At 30.4% G+C, this 22,604-nt stretch overlaps 3 protein-coding genes across 5 annotated transcripts in view; 1 reads left to right on the top strand and 2 right to left on the bottom strand.

The window, feature by feature from the left end:
* Nucleotides 1-2,681: 2,681 nt before the first annotated feature.
* On the top strand, nucleotides 2,682-12,897 carry LOC101496762 (uncharacterized). Of its 3 annotated transcripts, none has more exons than XM_027333556.2 (14): nucleotides 2,682-2,839; nucleotides 2,998-3,114; nucleotides 5,167-5,346; nucleotides 5,994-6,114; nucleotides 6,322-6,379; nucleotides 6,506-6,558; nucleotides 6,631-6,686; nucleotides 7,916-8,068; nucleotides 8,143-8,345; nucleotides 9,157-10,310; nucleotides 10,457-11,425; nucleotides 11,798-12,137; nucleotides 12,439-12,504; nucleotides 12,612-12,897. In XM_027333556.2, the coding sequence occupies exons 2-14, from the start codon at nucleotides 3,056-3,058 to the stop codon at nucleotides 12,680-12,682; spliced, it is 3,483 nt and encodes a 1,160-aa protein (XP_027189357.1). In that variant the 5' UTR covers nucleotides 2,682-2,839; nucleotides 2,998-3,055; the 3' UTR covers nucleotides 12,683-12,897. The 3 variants fall into 3 exon arrangements, with proteins under 3 accessions (XP_027189357.1, XP_004497981.1, XP_004497983.1); XM_004497924.4 differs by having other exon boundaries at nucleotides 11,798-12,173; XM_004497926.4 differs by lacking the exons at nucleotides 2,682-2,839; nucleotides 2,998-3,114; nucleotides 5,167-5,346; ... (1 more) ...; nucleotides 6,322-6,379; nucleotides 6,506-6,558 and adding an exon at nucleotides 7,276-7,334 and having other exon boundaries at nucleotides 6,649-6,686; nucleotides 11,798-12,173.
* A 1,442-nt stretch (nucleotides 12,898-14,339) lies between these two features.
* On the bottom strand, nucleotides 14,340-17,704 carry LOC101496431 (putative protein phosphatase 2C-like protein 44). Its single transcript, XM_004497923.4, has 5 exons — nucleotides 17,385-17,704; nucleotides 16,644-16,922; nucleotides 15,773-16,031; nucleotides 15,169-15,266; nucleotides 14,340-14,811 (listed from the first exon to the last, which is right to left on the bottom strand). The coding sequence occupies exons 1-5, from the start codon at nucleotides 17,415-17,417 to the stop codon at nucleotides 14,674-14,676; spliced, it is 807 nt and encodes a 268-aa protein (XP_004497980.1). The 5' UTR covers nucleotides 17,418-17,704; the 3' UTR covers nucleotides 14,340-14,673.
* A 3,995-nt stretch (nucleotides 17,705-21,699) lies between these two features.
* LOC113786343 (uncharacterized) overlaps nucleotides 21,700-22,604 on the bottom strand; it is a 5,173-nt gene continuing 4,268 nt past the window's right edge. The window contains exon 5 of the mRNA XM_073367416.1: nucleotides 21,700-21,783. Coding sequence (XP_073223517.1) covers nucleotides 21,700-21,783 — 84 coding nt within the window. The remainder of the gene's footprint in view (nucleotides 21,784-22,604) is intronic.

Genomic DNA, 22,604 nt, shown 5'->3' with positions numbered 1-22,604 from the left:
TTTCAAACAACGTTTTCCCAATATCACCCTTATTTTCTAATGTGGAAGATCAAACAATACTGCAACTACAAAACATTCTAACAATTCTCCTTTCCTAAACGGAACAAAAAACTCTGATACTAAATATTGAGAAAAACAACACAATCAAATACAAGACTATAATGTGAAAACTCCAAAACCATTGAAAAAACAATGACTGTTGTTTAATGACAACCCAAAAATAATACTTTATGAATTTTTTTACAACATATATATTTCTCTCAAACTCCTCTGGACCTTCAATACACTCCAAATCAAATACCTGAATTACATATCAGAATACTCTAACACAAATGTATAAGAAAAAAAAAAAAAGATACAAGCATAAGATATTTGTAGCTGATGCATCTTATAATGAAGAACTAGAGTGATATATATATATATATATATATATATATATATATATAACATTGGCCTTCTTTATAAAACCAAGTAATGTGAGATTTTTTTAAGGATTCTTAAATTTCAACCAAACTTAATAAAGGCTTTACCAAAAACTTTAGATTTTGATATTTTATTGTGGTGCGATTTCTATTTTTACAATAGCTTATAAATCCACATTGTACGAGTGATTATATCTTAAGCCGACAATCAACTTCGTTGAACTATTTTAGAGACCTTGAAGTGTACTATTGAAAAAAGTTTATAGAACTTCATTGAATTATTGAGACTCATGAAGATTTACGGTGTTCAATTTAAGTTTATAATACATTAGTTTTGATATATCTTAATAAACTATCAAATAATTTTAGATTTGTGCAAAATTTTACATATATGATACAAATTTTTAATCCAACGAAAAAGAATAAAAAAAAAGAAATAAAGACGATTAATAGAAATTGAAGGAGATTTAGATCGAAAATATCTGAACTCTTTTATTTGATGAAATGTAATATGATGATGAATGTATCTATTATTTGATTTGTTTAGATTTTATCACCTTTAACGTTTATATTATAACTTAATTTTTTTTTAATGTATGTGAAATATTGACAAGCAGAGGCGAAACCTTGTAGATTGATAGGATGGTTTTGGGGTACTAAAAAACAAAATTTTGTGAATGAGGCGTATATTTTTTGCTGCCCATATAATATATATTGTGAATATTTTTTAAAATTTAAATAATTAAGTACAAATTATTGTGAATTTTTGTACTAATAAATTAAATTTGAAATGTTAATTTTAAAAATATTTTTTTACTTCTATTTAATCTTTCATAAAATTTATGCCATCCAGCATGTTGTTGACATTGGTGTTGTTGTACTCAATAATATGATCATTACAAAATGTTGATCGCCTATCTACTTGTGTTGGCTTTTTAATGACGTTACTATATTTGCTATGACCATTGTCATTATAATTGGTACATTGATTTGGATAGTTGGTTGCTTTTATTATTTGATAGATTTGGACTATTTGATAGATTTGGACTATGGGTTAATTTAGAACGTTATATTTTGATTTCTAATTTACCATGGGATTGTTTTGATAATTTAGAACATTAGTTATATGTTTAACATATTGAATACCATTCTTACTTTAATTTGTTGTTCATGAAATAGCGGAAAAATATCAAAGTTATAGGAGAAAAATGAATTCTTTTAAATATCGTAATTTTTTAGATATCTATTTTTTAAGTTTAGTTCCTTGAACTCCCAAACTTGAGTTTCCAATGGTCAAACTTGGTTTGACAAGTTTTTAATTTTCTATCATGAGAAGCATTTTTGGTTCCAAGATCAATTGTAAGCTGCATCATTGGTTATATTGTCTCAATTCTAACATTTTTCAATTTTTATATACACGTTGAATCTCTTTTTGAAATTATACACTTACAAACAATTTTGATATAAAATATAAAAAATAATATGAATTCAGAAAATTTATTTTTACATAAATGCATTAAAATATAAATCAGTTTGTATTTAATTTATCTTTAACTGCAATTAATTTTCAAAATTAATCTATTCAAATTAATATCCATCACCGTAAAATTAAATATATATTTGTGATTTTAAAGTGCAATTGATAAAATTACCATAATTTTATTAAGAATGTAGAGTGATTTATATACTTAGTGTAACTTTTATACTCGATCATAATTTTGACAATTGCATTGTAAAATCATATTTTCTCTTATTATTATTATAAAGAAAAAACAGTCTCAAATTTTAATCATTATTATAAATACAAATTAGACTAATTTAATGTTAATGTTTATAATCTATCCTTATTTTAATAAAAAAAATTTAATGTCAATAGTTGATTCAAATAGATAATTTAGATTATATTTTAAATAAAAATATAAATTACATTAATTAATTTTTTTAATAACCATAAAAATAATAGTTATTTTTCCAAGAGGGATTACATAAGTATAGGTTATAATGGCAAATACCAAAAGTGCTTTGAAGTGATGGTGATTGATTATGAAGTCCCAAAAAGTTACTAATTAAAAATCTCAATAGTTTTGCTATAAAAAACAAGAATCCCAATAGTTCATCCCAACGGCACAATCAACATAGAAAATTTATTCAAGGGCAATATCGTACTTTCAATACCAAGATGACACCCTTTCATCTCAACCTCTCAAGACATGTGTCTGTCTGACACTGATTGCATCACTCGGTCCACATTTGTCAAATTCCGTCAAAATACCCATTATACCCTCACTGTTTTTTCATATTCCCATATAAACAAAACACTTTGATTTATGTGTAACAAGAATCAAAAGCTATATGGTCCCTTCTATCCAAGAACAGCTTTTGAAGTTTTGATCCTTTTTCTCACACCCCATTTGCCGGTTTGTCTTTGCACCCATTATTTTCTTAACAACTTCCATTTTTTTTAAAGTTATAAAGTTTGTTTTTTTTTAAGTAAAGTTTGTTTTTTTTTTTAAGTAAAGTTTGCTTTTTTAAGGCACAGAAATCTAAACCCATTTTGGGATTGTGCTTATTTTAGATACTCAATGTGTGATCCATGAGAAAACCAAGTTGGTGGTTTAGTTTCTATCTCAGCAATGAAGTTTTCAGTAAGGTTGGAATCAGTTGTGTTTCAGCTTACACCAACTAGAACAAGGTAAAAGTTTTATATACTCATTTTATCAATGGATTTCAATATCTTATTGGGTTTCTTCCATTTGTGCTATTTCTCACTTCAGACGTGAAATGCAAGAGTTAGTGATTAACTAAGTTTGTGTTTGTTTCGCCATGACAAATTTTAGTTAAAAGTGATTTGAATGTAAAATGTTATATGTAGGGATATATTCATATGTATAAAAGTGACTTGAACAATAAATTTCAAATGTAAAAATCAAGGTTAGACTCAAAAGTTGCAAATTCTACCTTTAATTTAGAATCAATTCTAGAGGCAGAATTAATTCTACTTGATAGCATTCAAACATGTTAGAATTAATTTTACACCAAAATTGATTTTGACTTCTATAAAGTGCAACCAAACATCCACTTAATTGTTTACCATTTTTTTTTAGTATTTGGGGTATTATTTTGATTGTATTGAAACAAATTAAAATGGGACTGGTTGCCATTTTGGGAGTGAGTAATATGTAACACCAACTCCTCAGTGTCTGGTGTCCGCACTGATACATCTAGTTATATATTCAATCAAGGGTGGAGGGAAGGGGGGACAGGTAGGTGCCAAGGTCCCCCGAGTTTTATAGGTTCCTGTAAGTTATATATAGTCAATTATTATATAGTCCAATGATAAGTTAATTATTACGCATCTTATACATAAAAATTTAGTTAAAGATGTCTTTTTTTTTATTTTTTTTTTAAATTTTGGTTTTCGAATGCGTCTTTCATTAGTTAGTTTAGTTCTAAAAAGTGTCTTTTATTTGTCAATTTGATCTATAAATTACTAACAAAATAGAGGTTTGATGACGTGTTTAAGAAACCAAAACGACTTTTTTATTTTTGTATAAATATTGGAGTTTTAGTCAAGGTCCCCCTGAATATTATTTCCTGGCTCCGCAACTCACTGTATTCAATCAAGTTTATATTCTAAAATGATTGCTTGTGCTTACACATGGTAGTTTACGAGAATTTTGGGGCTTATGGTGAAATTTTTTAAAGAGATTTAATATAATGAAATCATCAAATTTTAATTCTTTTGTATTAATCTTCTAGTTTTTTGAGCTGCCAAATCATTTATCAAAGTTTTATAATCAAGCAATTCCAACATTTATAATCTCTAAATTTTTCATCAATATTTTTCCACTGCCCAGGATCTTAAATATTTTTAGAAACTTCACTATTAGATGTATTATCATGCTCAACATTCCCTACTAATAAAGTATCTGTTTAAAATTTTGTCTTCTTCTTGCTCTTGATTTATATTATGACTAATTATATCTTCGATATTATCTATGGGCGATTTTTCAATCACTTTTTCATCAATTGAACTTATTTCTATGTACTTTATATGAAAAGTAACAGATTTTTCAAGCAGCTTACATGTCAGTATCATTGTGTAGTGTTGTGTTTGATGTCTATATCTGTATTAGTAGCAAATTTGTTCTAAGGTTGCTACTCTCTCTGTTTCTTTTCTTTAATTGTCAAGTGCATCAGTTCAGTTTTACTGTGAAGTTTATTATTTTCATTGCTGTCATTGTGCCAAAATGATTTTTGTTTTTGCAATTAGGGTGTTATTATTACCGTCTATGCTTATTTATAAATTTTGTGGTTGATATAACCATTTTCCTCCGTTTAAATTTGGCACTAAATTTTTGTAATGTGCTACAAATTGAACTTCTTTGGATATAACAATGGTGAGTTCCACGGTGGACCACCTTCATGAGTCGGCCACCGTGGCCCAGTATTTAAAAATAATTGAAAAGTCTAATGACGGTCGACTATCTTCTCCTTTATGGATAAGACAATGATCTGATTGGTGTCGATTCAATACGAGATACATATTTGCTCATATCTTTCAATAGTCAGTACTAGAAGTCGAGTTTTAGAAATGCGAAAAGTTACTGAGGGACTCTATTTTGTTTATACATATGATTTTTTCATCACTGATTGATCTGTGTGAAAGCTCACTCAAAATAATGGATATATAGTATCTGCCACCTGACTTGTTGCTTTAATATTTTGCCATCGTCTAAATTAGGTTTGATTTGGTCATAACTGTGAATGGAAAGACGGAGAAAATTGCGTCAGGTTTGCTCAGTCCATTTCTATCCCAATTGAAGGCTGCTCAAGACCAAATAGGTAAAGGTGGTTATTCAATTGTTCTTGTGCCGGAGCATGCAAGTGATGCCACGTGGTTTACCAAGGGAACTATTGAAAGGTGTGGCTTGCTATCATGATTTTTTTTGTTAATAAGGTCCTGCTTGGATAACCAACTTTATTAAGTGCTTTTAGCTAAAGTGTTTATGTATAAGTTAGTTCTATAACAAAAGATATAATAAAGTCAAACGATATTCATATAAACTAAACGTTGTTTTAATAAACAATCCTGGAGAGCTTATAGAAATAAGCTGAAAAGAACTTATGGATATGTTATAAGCCGTTTTCATAAGCTCTCTCAAACGGTCTCACAAGTGTTTATGATTGATAAGCTCAAATAAACCAATTCAAACATGCCCTAATTCCTGTTGGCATATCTTGGAATTTGAATTGACGGTGATCATTTTTTGAGAAGTTATTAGAGGTTAGAAATTGTAGTTTAGTATTCTTTCTTATGGTGCTCAACATGGTTCTCCAATGCCATTTCGAAAAATTCCTTTTATGTCTCTTTTGTTGTTACTCTTTCCAAAGCAGAGGGGATGTACTGGGGAAATGGCAGTGAAGCCATGCCTTTGAAAGCTAAACATAGATTAATCACTTGTAACTCTTAAGGTTGGAACTTAAAGTTTGTTCTCTTACAAATGTTTCTAGGCAGCACTTAATTTCACACAAATGAGCATGCTGAACTAATTTTCTTTGCTTCTATAGGTTTGTTCGCTTTGTGAGTACACCTGAGATACTGGAACGTGTATATACTTTAGAATCCGAAATCTTACAAATTGAAGAGGCAATTGCAATTCAAGGAAATCATTCCATAGGGATTAGCCTTGTAAGTAAATATATATATTTTTTTGGTTCCAAAGAGCCTAGCAGCAAAATTCACACACACTGATGTGGAGAAAGAGGGGTATTCTGGATTCGAAACCCGCGCCCCAACATATCAGATGTCCCTGCAGCTACCATTTGATCTAAAAAAATTTTATATTTAAATGACAACCATTAAATTGTCTGTTTAAATTATCTTGGGTGCCTGCAGATCGAAGAAAACCAAATAAAACAAGTGGAAAACACTGAAGGGACTTTTGAAAGGACAAGTGAGTCTTTTGCAAGTTATTATTGTGTGCAACTATTAACTAACTTTAATTAAACAAGTATAGCTTTGTCAAAAGCTTTGCGGAAATTTATAATTGTTTGCAACTAATAGAACTTGCTTTTATCAGGTAGGAAATTTAAGCAGGAGAGTAATGTAGAGAAAGCAGTTGTTTCTTACAAGGTAAGAGGTCTTGAATACTGAAACTTATATCGATTTTATCATTTTCTAATCAGTCGTATGGATATGTCTCAGTCTGATGCACAGCCACCTGAAGCAAATGGAAGCACGTCGTTACAAGGAAAATCAAAGTAAATTCTATGTCTATGAAACTTATAACCTTATTTTCTATGAACATTCATTACAGAATGAGTAGAAAATTTAGTTGTTGGTTTGTATAATTTACATGAAATTCATCATTCATCAAGTGCCCACCGCAGGCATGGATATCACTTAAGAAATTTTTATTGGGTTCGAACATTGGCTAGAACAATCTTGGCTAAACTTTACTTATCTCTCGACTGAACTCTGAATTATTAAAGCCCCTTTCCTCGATAACCGGAGGGCTAAACCTGAAAAAGAGAAACTAAAGCTAAGATGTTGCCAACATACATGCCCAATTGCTATTGGAGTTACTTTAGGAATCAATTAATAGTCAGATAGAAACTATTTTCTGTTTGGACATATTTTTATTCCAACACAGAAATTAACTATCTTTTAAGTCATTGTATTCTTTGTTTTTTAATTTACGCTTATTTAACAGGTGTGAGAATGGAGAGGGATTATTCAAAGAATCTTTGATAATTTACACTTTTGGACAGCTATTTCTACACTGTTAAAGATTTTAAATTAAATCTTGGTTAGGTTGGAAGTTATTCTTATTTCTCATGATTTTCTCAGGGGTTTTGTATCATTTGCTATACATGAACTACACTTGGATACAATTGATTCCTGCTTGAGTAAGTCGGTACTTTGACTTATTTCAATAAAAAATCACCAAATTTCTAGTAGCTTATTCTAATAAATCATATTATAATATTTATTGCCCCTTTGTAAATCATCCAATCACGTTTTATCTTTATGAATACTATGGTTGCTAACATTTTCTCTAATAACATAATTGAATAATTTTCTCTTTTTTTTCTGGGCTTGACCTTCCATCACAACTTTTCAATAAGGTTCTCTATAACTAAGGACTCCTTGTTATGAAAATAAATACTTTACACGACAATGTTGTTAAAGAGCAGCTATAGTGGTGATAGTGTTATAGCATAACATAATTTTAACAATTTGGTATTGTTCCGCGACAAACCATTTATTACTAATGTTGTGATTGACAACATTCACATAACACAAATATGATGAGTGAAGTGACATTGGCATAATTTCTGTATTTAAACGTAGTCAAGCTAAAGATCTTATTTTGTACAAATGTAAAAGTGGTACGTTTTTTAGTGTTGTATTCATTGAGCTTCTTTTCACAATGTAAAACAGGTTGTTAACATCTGTGTCGTATTCACTTCTTTATCTACTGTTTTAGAGTTCAGCTTTTGAGAGTCCTGGAGACACGTAAGTCAGTGCTGCATAAAGAGCAAGGAATGGCATTTGCACGTGCTGTTGCTGCTGGTTTTGACATTGACTACATACCAGCTTTGATGTCATTTGCTGAATGCTTTGAAGCGTCGCGTTTGATGTAAGCATAGTCTTATGGGTTGGTGAGATGTTGGATTCTTCACCATTTGGCCATTCTAATTTGTCGCATTTCAGGGATGCATGTAAAAAATTCACGTCTCTATGGAAAAGAAAGCATGAAAGTGGACTATGGCTTGGAGTTGCAACTTCTGAAGCAACGCCTAATCATGCAGATTTCTCTGCAACAAATACATCAGGCGTTTTACTTCCGAACAATATGGTCAATACATCCAACACTGAAATGAACTTAGAAAGTAATGGTGGGAATAAAAACTCAGGTACCCCCTGCAACTCCAGCAAATACTGATCTTGTAAATTCGTGAAGTGTTCATGACCTAATGCATATATTTGCAGTAATAGTTCATTATTCATTACTCATTGGTTGTTACTCTTTCTTACTTGCACCAACTCATGCATACACATATGTGGACCAAACTTGTTTTTCACATTTAGAAGAGCCATTTATCTTTTCAATTTAACCAGCCTCTACTTCAAAGAATTTGTAGGCGTGTGAAAGAATTATTAGGGGTTTATTAAATGTATTAAGTGTAGAAAATTGTTCAAGGGAGATCTATTATGTGTATATGAGAGTGAGGGTGGTTTGGAAGCCATACAATCCTATAATTTTGCAAGGGGTCAGGTTGTGGTTGTTTAGGGCCCCTTTTACTTTATAATAACATTTTCAATTTTCATTTTAGATTCTTTCTTGGGATGTGGGTGGCTAGAATGACATTTGGTTATGAGTTTTCTTTTTTAATTGTAATAGAGAGAAGATGGAAGTTAGCTAGAGAGAATGATGCATTTCAGAATTTTCAAAAATATTCAATCTATTTATAAAATGTATTTCTAAAAACTTTCGTAATGCCACCTCTAATATTTATTTTGTCAATGAAAATGGTAACAGAAAACACCAGAAGTAAACATGCCCTTAGCTGATCTTAACCGTCTGCAAATTTTGGTTTTAAAAATTGTCATCTTAATATATCTGAGCAAATTGAGAAAATTTCAGATGTTTATATTTTTCATGTACTTAGATTATTGATTTCACATTTCAAGACATGATTTACATGGACTGATAACTAACTGCAGGCAACCAAGATAATATTCAAGGTCAATTTCCTAATCATGGGTTCTCCCCTTGGCCTGTTCATTATCCACCAGATGCTTTGCCGGTGTATCATCCATATCCAGTCGAAGGCGTGCCCTACTATCCGACTTATCCAGGAAACAGCCAGTTTATGCAGCCAGGTTGTCCGCCTATGGATGATCCAAGATTACATGCTGGTCAAAGTATGCAACATAGAAGACATTCCATGGATAGTAGACACAACAATACTGAATCCGAAAATTGGGACATAGAAACTTCGAAAACGAGGGTTCAGGGTGAAGTGGATATGAAGAAGGAAGGTTTACAGACCGGAGACCGAAGGAAAAAGGCTAGCCGATTAGATAGACGTAAGTCTGACACAGTGGTCATCCAGAATATCAATTACATAACAAAGATAAAAAGTTCGTCTGGAAGTGGATCATATTCTGATTCTGCAATTGAAACTGATGAAGATAAAGATATTCAAGAACCTGTGAAGACCTCAAAAAGAAGAGGATCCGGTAAGGCATCTTTGAAGAGGTTGAATTCAACTGATAAGGAAGAAATAGACTATGCGAAGGAAGCAGATGGAGCACATTGGCAAGCATTCCAAAATTATTTATTGAGAGGTGTAGATGAGGATAGACATGCCATTGACCAAAACCAGTATGAAGCGGAAAAGGCTGATCACGTGAGAAGAAAAAAACATGTTGCGGTCAATGATCCTTTAGATTTTACCGAGAGAAATCCTATTGACATTGACTTGGAGTTCCCAAAGGTGTATACGGAGGAAGAAAAACGGAAAATTTCCAATTATCAATCAGATGAATTGAGCTTGATGCCTGACCGAGGAGCTGATAAAAGGTCAATAGATTATGACCGTGCACTAGACTATGAAATGCAGGCCCAAGTTGTAAGTGGTTCTTCACAAGATAAGAAGAACAAAGGGGTATTGGCTCACACCAAACCAGGAACTAAAACGTTGGATAAGGAGCAGAAATCGAAACCTACTCCAAGTAGTTCTGATAGAAAAAAGACAGTTGGGCCAATAAGAAGAGGAAAGGCTAATAAACCAAGTCCATTGGATGAAGCACGTGCGCGTGCTGAAAGACTACGAAAATACAAAGCTGATCTCCAGAAAATGAAGAAAGAGAAGGTACTCATGTTGAAATAAATTGAAACTAAAGTAACTTAATATTGTTTCAAGTATGCTCACAGATTAATTAGAGATTCATGTTTTTGAGCCTGTTCATCTGTTTCGTTGTTCTATTTTATTTCTTTTCTATTATTTATAACAACCAGGAAGAGGAAGATATAAAACGCCTCGAGGCTTTAAAGAAGGAGAGGCAAAAGAGAATCACTGCTCGGAGTAGCCTGGCAACTACCAAGTCACAAATGTCATCACAGCAAACCAAGAAACAGTTTGAAACGAAATTTTTGCCGAGCGTGCATAAAGGATCAAAATTTAGTGATTCTGAGCCAAGATCATCCTTACCCTTCCAAAGGTTCCCCATCAGAGCTGCTTCTGGCGGATCCAATGATTCTTCAAAGGCCTTGAAAACCGGCAGATTGAATTCCGGTAGCCACTCAGTTACAAGCAAATTAAGGCAGTCTGTGCCTCCTCTTCCTGAACCTAAGCAAGAGAAGGGCGATGGTGCAACCAATACTAAGGCATCAATGACACGCATTAGAAGATTCTCAGAACCTAAAATGAGTACCATTCGTCCGACTTCATCAGTTAAACCACGAACCTCTAGGACAATTTCAAGGACAAAAGCAACTGATGAGACAGAGAGAAGAAAGATTTCTGCTATTGTGAATTATGATAAAGACAAGATTGCGACCCTTCCAGAACTGAAAATCAGAATATCTAAAGCAAATAACACTATCCAAGACAGATCATCAATTAAAGAGAAGACACAAAAGCTTTATGGCAACAAGCCTTCTATGAATTCCGAAGGTGCCTTGTTGAAGAAAAGTGAAATTGGAATTTCATCCATTGATGCTGGAGATGACAATCCTATAATTGATAAGACTGTTGTGATGCTTGAGTGTGGAAAAAAACCTTCTGCCCCTGATGTAAGCAATGAGAAATCAAGAGGAAAAACAGTGATAGCAAAGAGACAGTATGACAATGATAAAGTAATGGAGAAAACTGAGATAGTATCAAATGACGTTGGTGTTCGTGCACCGGCTTCATCCTTAAGAACAAATGTGGTAGACATAGAAACCTCAGAGAACCAATCACAAGTGAAACCTGTATCCACCAAGGTGTGTCTTCATAACTTAGAGTAGGTTTATGATTAGTTAATTGTCTTGTTAGTTTATTCATATTCTTAGAATGTGTATTTTTTCTATAAAAAGGCTTCGTAACATGATCGTTGGTATGATTATGAATGTTGTCTCTGCCTAACAGCACGTGACATTAAACATTGGTCCACTTTCTTAGATATTATGTGGATGTGGAAATGATGGCTATGTTCAATTCGTTGATTACAAGAAATTAGCTGATATTTGATTTTAATTTCAGATGTTATTTTCGACCTTTGGTTACATGCTTGTGTTGTTTATGTGGACTCTTTGTGCATGGTAGAAATTCTTAGTACTTCAGCTAATTTTGAATATATTATCTTCCAAAATCAGGTTAAAATGAATAATACAGAGAAAGAACCTGCAAAATCATCTAGCACACGTATTGCCGAGGGAACATATCGTGCCTCGTATTCTCGAGGTTCTTCATTAGAAGATCATTGTACACAGAATTCTGGGTATGGTAAAACACCTCCCATGAGCTTGGAGACTGCATCAATTGGTACAGAGACTTTCAGGGGACACGTGTCTGACACCAGAAACTCAACGCTTGAGAAGATTCTTGAGGTAAATGAGAATCCTCAGGTGAAGGAGTCACCAAAAGGATTGAGACGACTGTTAAAGTTTGGAAGAAAGAATCACAACTCAGCTACTGGGAGCAGCATGGAATCAGGTAATGCGATTGGAGCAAATGGTTCCTCCAATGAAGGTAAAGTGATTCTTTCTAATGGCAATGGCATGATACGAAGCATATAGAGATAGCATTTCTAGAGCACATTTCTAATTAAAATATATGAATGAACTGAATTCAAACAAATCCCAAATTGTCCATCTTTTTCATTCCAGTTTTACTATAAAGGTCTAATTTATAGGAAATTTTTTAATTATTGGTCTTTGTTCCTTTTCATAAATGACATGAAGATTGAGTATACTCAACTGACACCTTCATATTTGGATTTGCTGTGTTATCTTAGTTCCCACTTTGAAGAATTTGCTCTCTCGAGATGAAACTCTCTCAACCAATGCGACTCCTCAAAAGTGTAAGCACTTACACAATTCATTTGAGAGAAACTTGAATTGAATCAACTCTTCTTGCTTTATACTCATATCTGAATATGGACATGATATACATCTTTTTCTTTTACAGCTACTCGCTCTTTCTCGTTGTTATCACCTTTTCGGAACAACAGCAGAGAAAAAAAGATAATGACGGCTTGATAGAACCGATCCTGTCATTTGAGGTTTGATGCAGCGACCGTTTACTCGATTCTTTTAATTTTTTTCCCTCTTTTCCAAAGTGTCAATTGTCCTGGATTATTATTGTCTTGCTGGAAATATCAGAGTAAATATATTACTGTTGAAATCCACTTCTCTGTCTACCCTTAACTGTTGCTTTTTTAATCAATAATAATGCTTGAATTTTATTCTTTACAGTTCATTCCTGTACTTTAGAAGAGTCAAATTCTTATTTTTAATTGATTGTAGACAATAGTTAATTCAATAAGAAACATTAATTTTATTTTTAAATTAGCTGTGAATAGTTATAACTTCATATATCTATCGATCTCATCATCTAACAATATGATAATAATATTGGATGTTGAACATGACCAAATACACAAGGTAACCATAGACATAAAAATCTAAATGAATGGGAGAAAAAAGTAGAGAAGGCATTTAGATTATCTGATTTGGGTTAGAAAAGATAAAATTTGAGAACTAAGCCAATTATAGTTGATGTGAGTGGAGTTTTGAATTGAAGTAAGCCATTTGTTATTAAAACCAACTGATTTGATTTTTTATTTTTTTAGTTAGATGATTTGGTTGATTAGATCAATTCAATTGATTAGATCAATTCAATTGATTAGATCAATTCACTCTAATGAAATTCCTCAAGCCTTCAATTCAATCTAATGAAATTCATCATATACTGCAACTAACAACATCCAATCCATATCTAATTACTGATTTTCAAGCTAAAGATATTTCAATCAAAGGTGGAATTGTATTGTATCAAAGGACAATGATAGATAATTTGGTCTCAATACTTTCCATTCCATAGACTAATTTTGGTATAAGATTCTTGGGTGAAGTGGTGAAGTTAAATGTAAGAAAGTTTCCTTAAAATTATTGAATGTGTTACGATCAATGTTTTAAAAGCTGGATTAGTATTGGACTAGCAAAGGTGGTGGTGTTGAAAAACTTAGACCAGATTGTTGGTTCAATCGGTGAACTAATGACCCGATGAGTTAAGTTTGAGTGAAGTATCATATCAATTATATATTTATGAATCAACATGAATTGGTTTTATTCGATTGGTCTTTGGTAAAACTAGTGACTTAATGGATTGAGACAAGTCCTATACTTTGTATAGAAAGTAAAGCTAGGTTGATGAGGTTATATAGTAAACACTTTGAATTCCATGGGCTAGTTTTGATATAATTTATAAGATCGAGTTAAGTGGTGAGGTCTAAATCTACATAAGTTTTCTTAAAATTATTGAAAATGTGTTAAGATCAATGTTTTGAAAGTTCGACTAGTATTGGACTAGGAAATGTAGTGTTGAAAAACTTAGACTAGACTAATTGGTTCAACCAGTGAACTAGTGATCCGATGAGGTTAGTTTGGGTGAAATATCATATCAAATATACATATGAATCAACTTGAATCAGATTAACTCGGTTGGTTTCAGGAAACCTAGTGACTTAGTTGATTGATTTAGTCCTATATTTTGTATAGAAAGTCAAGCTAGATCAAGCTCTAGTATGACGTTGGTGGGGTTATTGCATTCCTCCTAGTTCAAGTTGCAAGCATGCTTCACCGAAAGTCAAAGATAATTAGATTTTTCCTAAACATAGAAGAAGCTACTATGAACTGTCAGAGGAGAGTACACAAATCATTCTAAACACAAATGCAAATTACATCCAAGAATTCTTAAGAAACCTAACATGTCATCAATATATTCCTATGAATCTACTAGACTTTGAAGCAAAATTATTTTTTGGGTTTTTGACATAATGAAGGTGCAATCACCTAGATATAGTGGTCAAATTGAACTCTTCACACACCACATCCCAATCTTCAAGGCTGTATCAATAAGTTTTTTTACTACAATTGCTATAAGAAGCTTTGGTATACAAAGTTTTTGCTACCTGTTTTGGCATTCATCTATTCAACTAAGCTTTAGGATATACTAATATGGTGAGGAATCAATCGAACCGAATGACTAAACATGAAATGTTGCTTCTGCTCATCCTAACCAATGCTTCCTTAGCCAAACACTCAGCTGCTTCTTGTGGATCCTCTATGTGTCTAATAAGATTCACTGCCTCTTGGTTTTTCATCACCTGCAAAACATAGGAGACTAATGAGCTTCTATTTTCCTTTTCCTATTTATTTTAAAAAAGAAATGAGCGAATCACCTATGTAACCTGAAATTGTAAAATTATAGGCATAATTTGGTGTTTGAAATTACGAAATTTCAAAATAATCTATGAAATTGGAAATCTTCGATCACATGATATTTTTGAGACAATTTTAAGAACTAAACTGACTAACCTAAAAGAATAAAAGATTTTTTATTTTCAAATTCTTTTTAGAATTTTGTTAATTTCAACGACTAAATTGTTAAATGACTACCTTTTCAGGAGAAATTTTCTAATGGATAAGTATTCTAAGTTATAACATATCATCTTGGGGCTTACCTCCCATATGCCATTGCTTGCTAAGATCACAAATTCAGTATAAGAGTCAATCCAATCACCTCCCACCACAAGTTCTGAAGCTTTAGAACGCTTTGTACCTGTTGCATTATCCGATTCACATGCTATTACTTTGTGCACATGCATATCATCCATTATTAGATGTGAGAACTAAAACATGTACTCACTAGTAGATGAACAAATGAAAAAGATTCTGATTGTCTTATATTATTATATTGAGAGAGGATGAAGTTGAACTATATCTTGTATTGATGAAATCCCAATTGTATGAAAAAGAGGCTACTTTAAGTTCTAGTTGGCTTATTTGAACTTATCTACTGACATTAGCACTTGTGAGACTGTTTGATAGAGCTTATGGAAAACAAAACAACTTATGACATGTTTGTCAACTGTTTTAAGTTTATTTCTATAAACTCTGTAGGATAGCTTATGAAAACAACTTATTACTTTTATGAAAACAGTGTGACTTTATTTTATCTTTTGTTATAAAAATAGCTTATACATAAGCACTTATATAATAAGCTTTGTGATATATGGGCTTAATTAAACTGTTTATCCAAATAGATGCATTATGAGTATTTCATACCTGAAAAGAGTCTGCGAAACCAATGTCTCTTTGATGATTGATTGTATCTTCCAGTTGTTTGATAAGCTACACCATCTCTACACAAAACAGTTCTGTAATCTCCCATGTTGGCCATCACAAGTTTTTCTCCATTTATCACCATCACAGATGTTGAACCTATTATGCATTTCTCCTCTGATTTCTGTGCTTCTCTGGCCTTTGTTCTTGCACCTAGGTAAGCTCTCTTGAGTGTTTCTTTGGTTTTTCTCCTCAAATGGGACTAACATAATTGAAACATCAGAAGCACAAAAGAGATCAGACATATAGGTGAAAATAAGAAATTATATGGATATAGAGATTAAGAATCAATAAATCACAATGCATTTTTGTTGTCCCTTTTACATTTTATCCAAGTACTCCAAGAAGTAAACAAGCAAGTATACTTTTAAATTTTAATGTCCTATTTTCTTCTTCTTTCAGAACTTTTCCAAGTTTTGGATTGCAGAAAATAGTGGCATATTCAAATTTTACTATGCTATAGTACAATTATAACCGCTATTTGATATAATTTTGTACTAAGTAGCATATTCCAGAACAATATCAATTTATTCCAATTCCACTATGTTATAGCACTAATATAGCTGCTACTTGACAACCCAGCCAAATTATTTAAACCATTAAAGGCATTCTAGAGGAACTAAAGTTTATCATATACCAGAAAAAATATATGTTAGTGTTCGCAATAGCTAGGCTTTGTGTATGTCACAACTCACAAACACTTTATGGAAAAATTAAACCATAGAGTATAATCAGCTATCAAAAGCATCAGTGATTTTGTTCAGAAATACAGATAGTACACTACAGACAAATTAAAACAATACTGATTGATTACCTCTTTGAGATTCTTGTAAAAAAAATTGGATTGCAAATATTTGGTAACACCATCTCCAATCAAAGCATCAAAGATTCCAAAATACCACAATTCAGTGTCACCAATTTGCTCCCTTTGTATAACAACTGAATCAAACTCAGAGTCATCAGAACCACCTTTAATCACATCATGCTCCACCACATGATGACCATGTGTTATTGGCACCATCCATGAAGGTTTGTTTGCAACCCCATGAAAACTTCTTCTGCCTCTATTTCCTAAACATGAGAGCCTGAGTGCCTGTCCAAGTCATGTGAAAATTCAACTGTTGATATAAATGACTAAGCCATCAATTAACAAGCTAGAAATTATAGTGGCAGTGAAACTTGCTCTCACACCACAAATTCAAACACAACCTAATACTTTTATCAATAAATATTTAACAATAGGGTTCAACTTTTCCCACCACGCGTTTCTAAAATATCACATAGAATTCATGAAATACACATCTATATAAAAAATCTGTTCTTTTATCCGAAAATACACGTCTAGATAACACAACTGTGTTTCTAAAAACCAACATAAGATTCATTAAATACACATCGAAACGGAAAAAATCCGTGCTTTTATTTGGAAATACACATCATCTCAAAAGATTCGAGATCATATTTTTTCCCCCTTGAATATATATTCTATAAGGATATATATATTATGAATTTTATAGAGCTTCCATGAAACAATGGAATAAGAACATTGACTTACCTTGACTTTGATATGAAAATCTCTAATTCCCATATTTTATGCTCAAATGATTGGATGAAATCCTCAGTGAGAATTTGACAATTGCACAAGATAACTAGAAAATAAAAAAGTTATAGAACAAAATAGATAGCCCTTTTGATTCAATTGACTTGAGGGGATGATACATTCAAGTAAGGTGTGAAAGTAGCTGCTAAATTGAATAAATTAATTGACTTTAATTATCCGTTAGGAGGCTATTTTGAATAACAAGTAACTGTCAATCTCTATAGCTTTTGAAGTTTTGAACAAACTTTAAATACTTGGAAAATTCATTCGAAAATAAATACTACTTGGAAATTGAAATTTCTTCTTCTAGAAAAATAACAAAATATTATTTTTCAAAAGTTTTTTTATCGTTATTTCTTGGCATGAAATAAGAAACAACTTAATGAAGAAAGAGTTTTTTTTGGTCAACTGAAGAAAAATAATTAAATCAAATAAAAAGATAACGGAATTTTCTGGAGTATTACTAGTAGAATTTTTTTTTTGACATAAGTTAAATAAATCTTTTTTAATATAAAAAAAAAATGAAGCGTTGTCTAACTTGTGTAAAGAAAATCTACTAGTGGTACTCATTATTTATTTATTAAGGTTACTCTTCTTATTTGAATTTGTTTTTTCTTATAATGAATATAATTTCTTTTGTGAATAGTCCATGCTTCACATCATGGATCTATATATTTTTTTCTTGGTATAAATGGATCTATATAATAACAATTCTGTTTAAAAAAAATTATTTATATTTGTAATAATACAACCAGTTAATCATAATCAATCATTTTTTGTAACTTTAAAAATCAAATATTTTTATTAATTCGTAAAAAAAATCAAAATAAACTAAACTAATTGACAATGTTAAAGTTAATTTTTTTTGTTTTATTTTTTTAACGGGATCCAACTTTTGTAGTTGTTTTTCTAAAAAACTATTTCAGTTTATTTTTTGTTTGTTGACAAAGGTTATAGTTTATTTTTTTAACAGGATTTACTAAAGTTTGTTTATTCCCTTTTAATGGTGACATTTGATTTCATACCTACGGTTAACAAATGTCTCCTTTTATTAGTGGAGTTGAAACATAAAGCATTTCCATGGTCTCCATTTTTTTTGGGTTACTTTTTAATGAATAAGTACGACTGTTTAGTCAAACTTATCTTGATTTAATAATGTCACTTTCTCTAAAATAAATTATAAACAAAAATAATTATACTACGTATATTAAGAAAAAAAAAAAAATCTAGGTGCATTCATTAGGTATTTTTTTTTAATAATTTTTAACTTAAATATATTTTTTGTGATTATTACAAATTTAGAAAAAATTATAAATTATAAAAAATCATATTTATTAAATTAAAAATTATACGAAAAATATTTCAAAAAATATATCTAAATTTTAACTTTAAAAATATTGTTTTATATTTGATCTATAAACTCCCAATAAAAAATTAAATTTATTGTTTAAATTATTCTAATGACTAATAAATTAAATCGTTGAAAATATAATTTTTTTTATTGAATAAGAGGTATCTTATAAATATTTATAATTAAATAGGAGAAAAGTTATTAAATTTTATTTATATTTCATTCAACAAACAGTGACTAGATAAGTTTGAAATTGAATATCCATTCATCTAATAAAAAAAGAAAATGTCCATCCAGAATTTTTATATAATCCTCCCTTATTTCGATTTATTATGCAATAATATATTCAATGTAAGTCATGAATTAGACTTAAATATAATATAAATATTAAAATATTATTTTAATTTGTTGATCTTTTTATTCGAAGCGTTTAATTTGTTGATGTTATTTTTTGTGTTGTAGAAAAGATGTTATTATTTTTTAAACAATTATGCTAACGAGTTAGGTATTCAATTATGTTTTTTTTTTTGTTACCAACTGTTAACGAATAACATTAGCAATACATATTTTAATTGATTGGAATTTTTATGGCTCCTACTAAATTTACTTTTTTATTTTGAAGATTTAAAATAATTGATATATAATTTTTTAATTTTTTTTAATTATTGAGTAAATATTTATACACTTTAATGATGTAAATGGCTTCTTGCTTGTTCACTTATGCATGTTCTTTAAATAAAATTCAAGGGCAAATCATTCATAAAACTTAATCACCATTTATAAAATTTAATCATTTATTTCATAAGTTTTGTTGCCATTAAAACATACATCAAAAAAGTTTTTACCTCAACAACATTCTCTATCCATATCTTGAGACAACAAGAAAATACAAAACACGATCATTTAATTTTCAATAGCAAATGAGAAATTACCAAACGAAAAGCTTAATCCTAACAACCAACTTAATTTCTTCCACATAAGACTAATAGTTAAGAATAATGCAAGATTCACGATCTTTAAACTCATACATCTACGAAAAAATATTTGCTGATATTCTCTCATATCGACTACATGTGATCTTTGACACGACCAATTCAACAATGTGTTGACAAGTTATATGTAAGACTGAAAGAATGTATAATTTGGTGATAGTTTCTATAAATCTCTTAAGACGAAAAACCTAAACACTACACTTAGACGACGAACAAAACACGTCACACTGAAATGACGAAAACACAAACAAAACAAGAGAAAAAATAATTGATTATATATGTGAAAACTACTTATTTAAATAAAATGAGAAGAATAAAAAACAAATTAGTAGAGTAATTTTAGACAAAAAATGACTATAAAACACTCATCTCTAATAGATTAAGAAGAAAAAAGACAAGAAACAATAGACTTGAATTTGTCTTATTAAAAAATTTAATTACTCTCCATGTCTCTAAATTATATATTTAGAAATTTTTAAATAGATCTCTAAATTAAAAAAAATTATAATCAAACCCATGAACTTGTATAATTCTTTCAATTAAGTCCTTTAAATAACTTACTATTATTTTTAACCGTTAGTTAATGCTGATGTGACACGTGACATGTGACACACATAATATGATCTATAGACTTATTTCAAAGACGAAGAAGAAATACCTATAATTATCGAGACTTATAAATGGTCCATGGCAACCTATGAGATCACAAGACACACATGTTGAAGGTAATATAGACCTTATGATTTAGTTTTTATTCCGATTGTATGTCTTGTCCTCTAATAAACTCATATTATCGGTGTTTTACCTAGGGTTTCAATTGATATTTACCACCCATTATTCTTCATTACGCATAATAAACTTTGATAAAATTAGTACATTTTAATGAGTTTTGGATAAAAAAGGCCAATTTTGATGTCTACAACTTTACAGAGGGCAAATAATTTTGTTCTATTCCTTTGTCTTATTTAAGAATTTCAGAATGTAAATCATTTTTCATCTCTTTTATTTAAATAAATGACTTTAACACATATTTAATTTTTATTTTGTGATATTGTCATTTTAGTGTGACTTTATTTTTGTTTATCGCTTTAGTGCAACATTGTTTTGGTTTTCTATGTTGTTGCAATATTCGTTTGATTTATATTGATATATCAATTTGATATAGCTCAAGTTTAATCAATAACTTTGACGTCGTCAACGTTACAGTTCCAAATACATTAATATTATAAACATTTTAATTTTTTCTTGTAATTTTTTTTCTTCACATTTGTTGACATTTTGCAATTATATACTATTACCATTACCATGAGTGTTGTGAGTTTGTTAGTATATTTATTTTTTTTGATTTAAATAATTTTAAACTTTACTGTTCTTGATCAACGTGATTTCTAACAAAAACGAATATATTTTATAATAAAAATTAAATCTATACAAGACACATGCTAAGTGGCATGAAGAAATTATGGTTTTACAATCCTATGGAGGCCATACAAAGCTCATTAGATATGTAAGGCATAGGACTCCTACCTTACAAACTTTCAAAAAAGATATTGTAGAAGTCAACCACAACCATTCACACCATCCTACAAGTCGTGAAGAACCTTACAATCTCTTTAATAAATCTTCTTATTAGTAAATCTCTTTTACTATGAGGGACAGTGCTTTCGCAGAGGCCATGACCGCCCCAAAGAAATTAAAAAAGAAAAATTTATAGGTAAAAAGATCAAAATATTTTTATTGAAATTGAAAAATAAAATATCTAAAATCTAAATTTGCATCTTTTCAAATCTCTCACACTCTCTTGCAACTCATCATCTCTTCCCTCTTTCTCCCTTTCCAGAATCGCTGCCGCACTCTGCCATCGACAACCACGCTGCTATCAATTTATTTCGTAGTCCAATCTCTTGTTCGTGTGACACTGCCGTTTTCATTTTCCTTTCGCCGTTGAATCGCGCTCGACAGCCAATAGCGCATACACAATCCATTCACACGACTCTCGCCGTTCTCTCCACTACAAGAAAATATATCATTATTTACGACATATTTTGACTTTATCACCGAAAACTCTGCAAAAAATTAAAAATTATTTACAAATTACCCACAAACAGAGGTTGGTAGATAATTGGTTTGTAGGTAAAATATTATCTACGAAAATATCTTGAATTACGTTTACTCATTATATTTTATATTTCTGTGGATAAACTAACTAATGCATTCTCCATAGATAATGTCATACTAGAAAACAAAAAACATTATCCACAAGAATGTTATAGATAAGCGTAACACATGATATTTCTATGAATAATGTCATAATAGAAAAAATTTAAAAGATCAAATACACACTATTCTCATCCAACTTACTAATACTAATCAACAACAACAAACTAAAATATCATAAGACACAATATAACTTTTATATATATATATATATATATATATATATATATATATATGACAAACACATTTAAATTGAATTTTTTTAAGAATGTATGAAAACAAATAAATTAATATATTATTATATAAACAAACAATGTATGACACTTGTATCTCTCTCTACAAAGAGAATAAGTGTGATTATTCACGTGGGGTGCACATAAATAATGAATTGATTGATGCTAGTATTAAATTAAAATTTCTCTTAATCTCATTTAATAACAATGAATACAAATTATTGTATATTATTCTTCTCTTGAATCCCAATAAATGAAAATGAGATCCTTTTATAGAGAGTAAAACAAATTAAAGCTAAAAATAAGGGAAAATGGTAACAAAAATAACTAACTCTAAACTTTCTTAATAACAAACTCTAATTGAGATAATCAAATGAGAAAT

The sequence above is a fragment of the Cicer arietinum genome, chromosome 4 (assembly GCF_000331145.2).
Source record: "Cicer arietinum cultivar CDC Frontier isolate Library 1 chromosome 4, Cicar.CDCFrontier_v2.0, whole genome shotgun sequence".
Lineage (NCBI taxonomy): Eukaryota > Viridiplantae > Streptophyta > Magnoliopsida > Fabales > Fabaceae > Cicer > Cicer arietinum.
The sequence above is the reverse complement of the archived record's forward strand: the minus strand, read 5'-3'. Positions and strand labels throughout refer to the sequence as shown.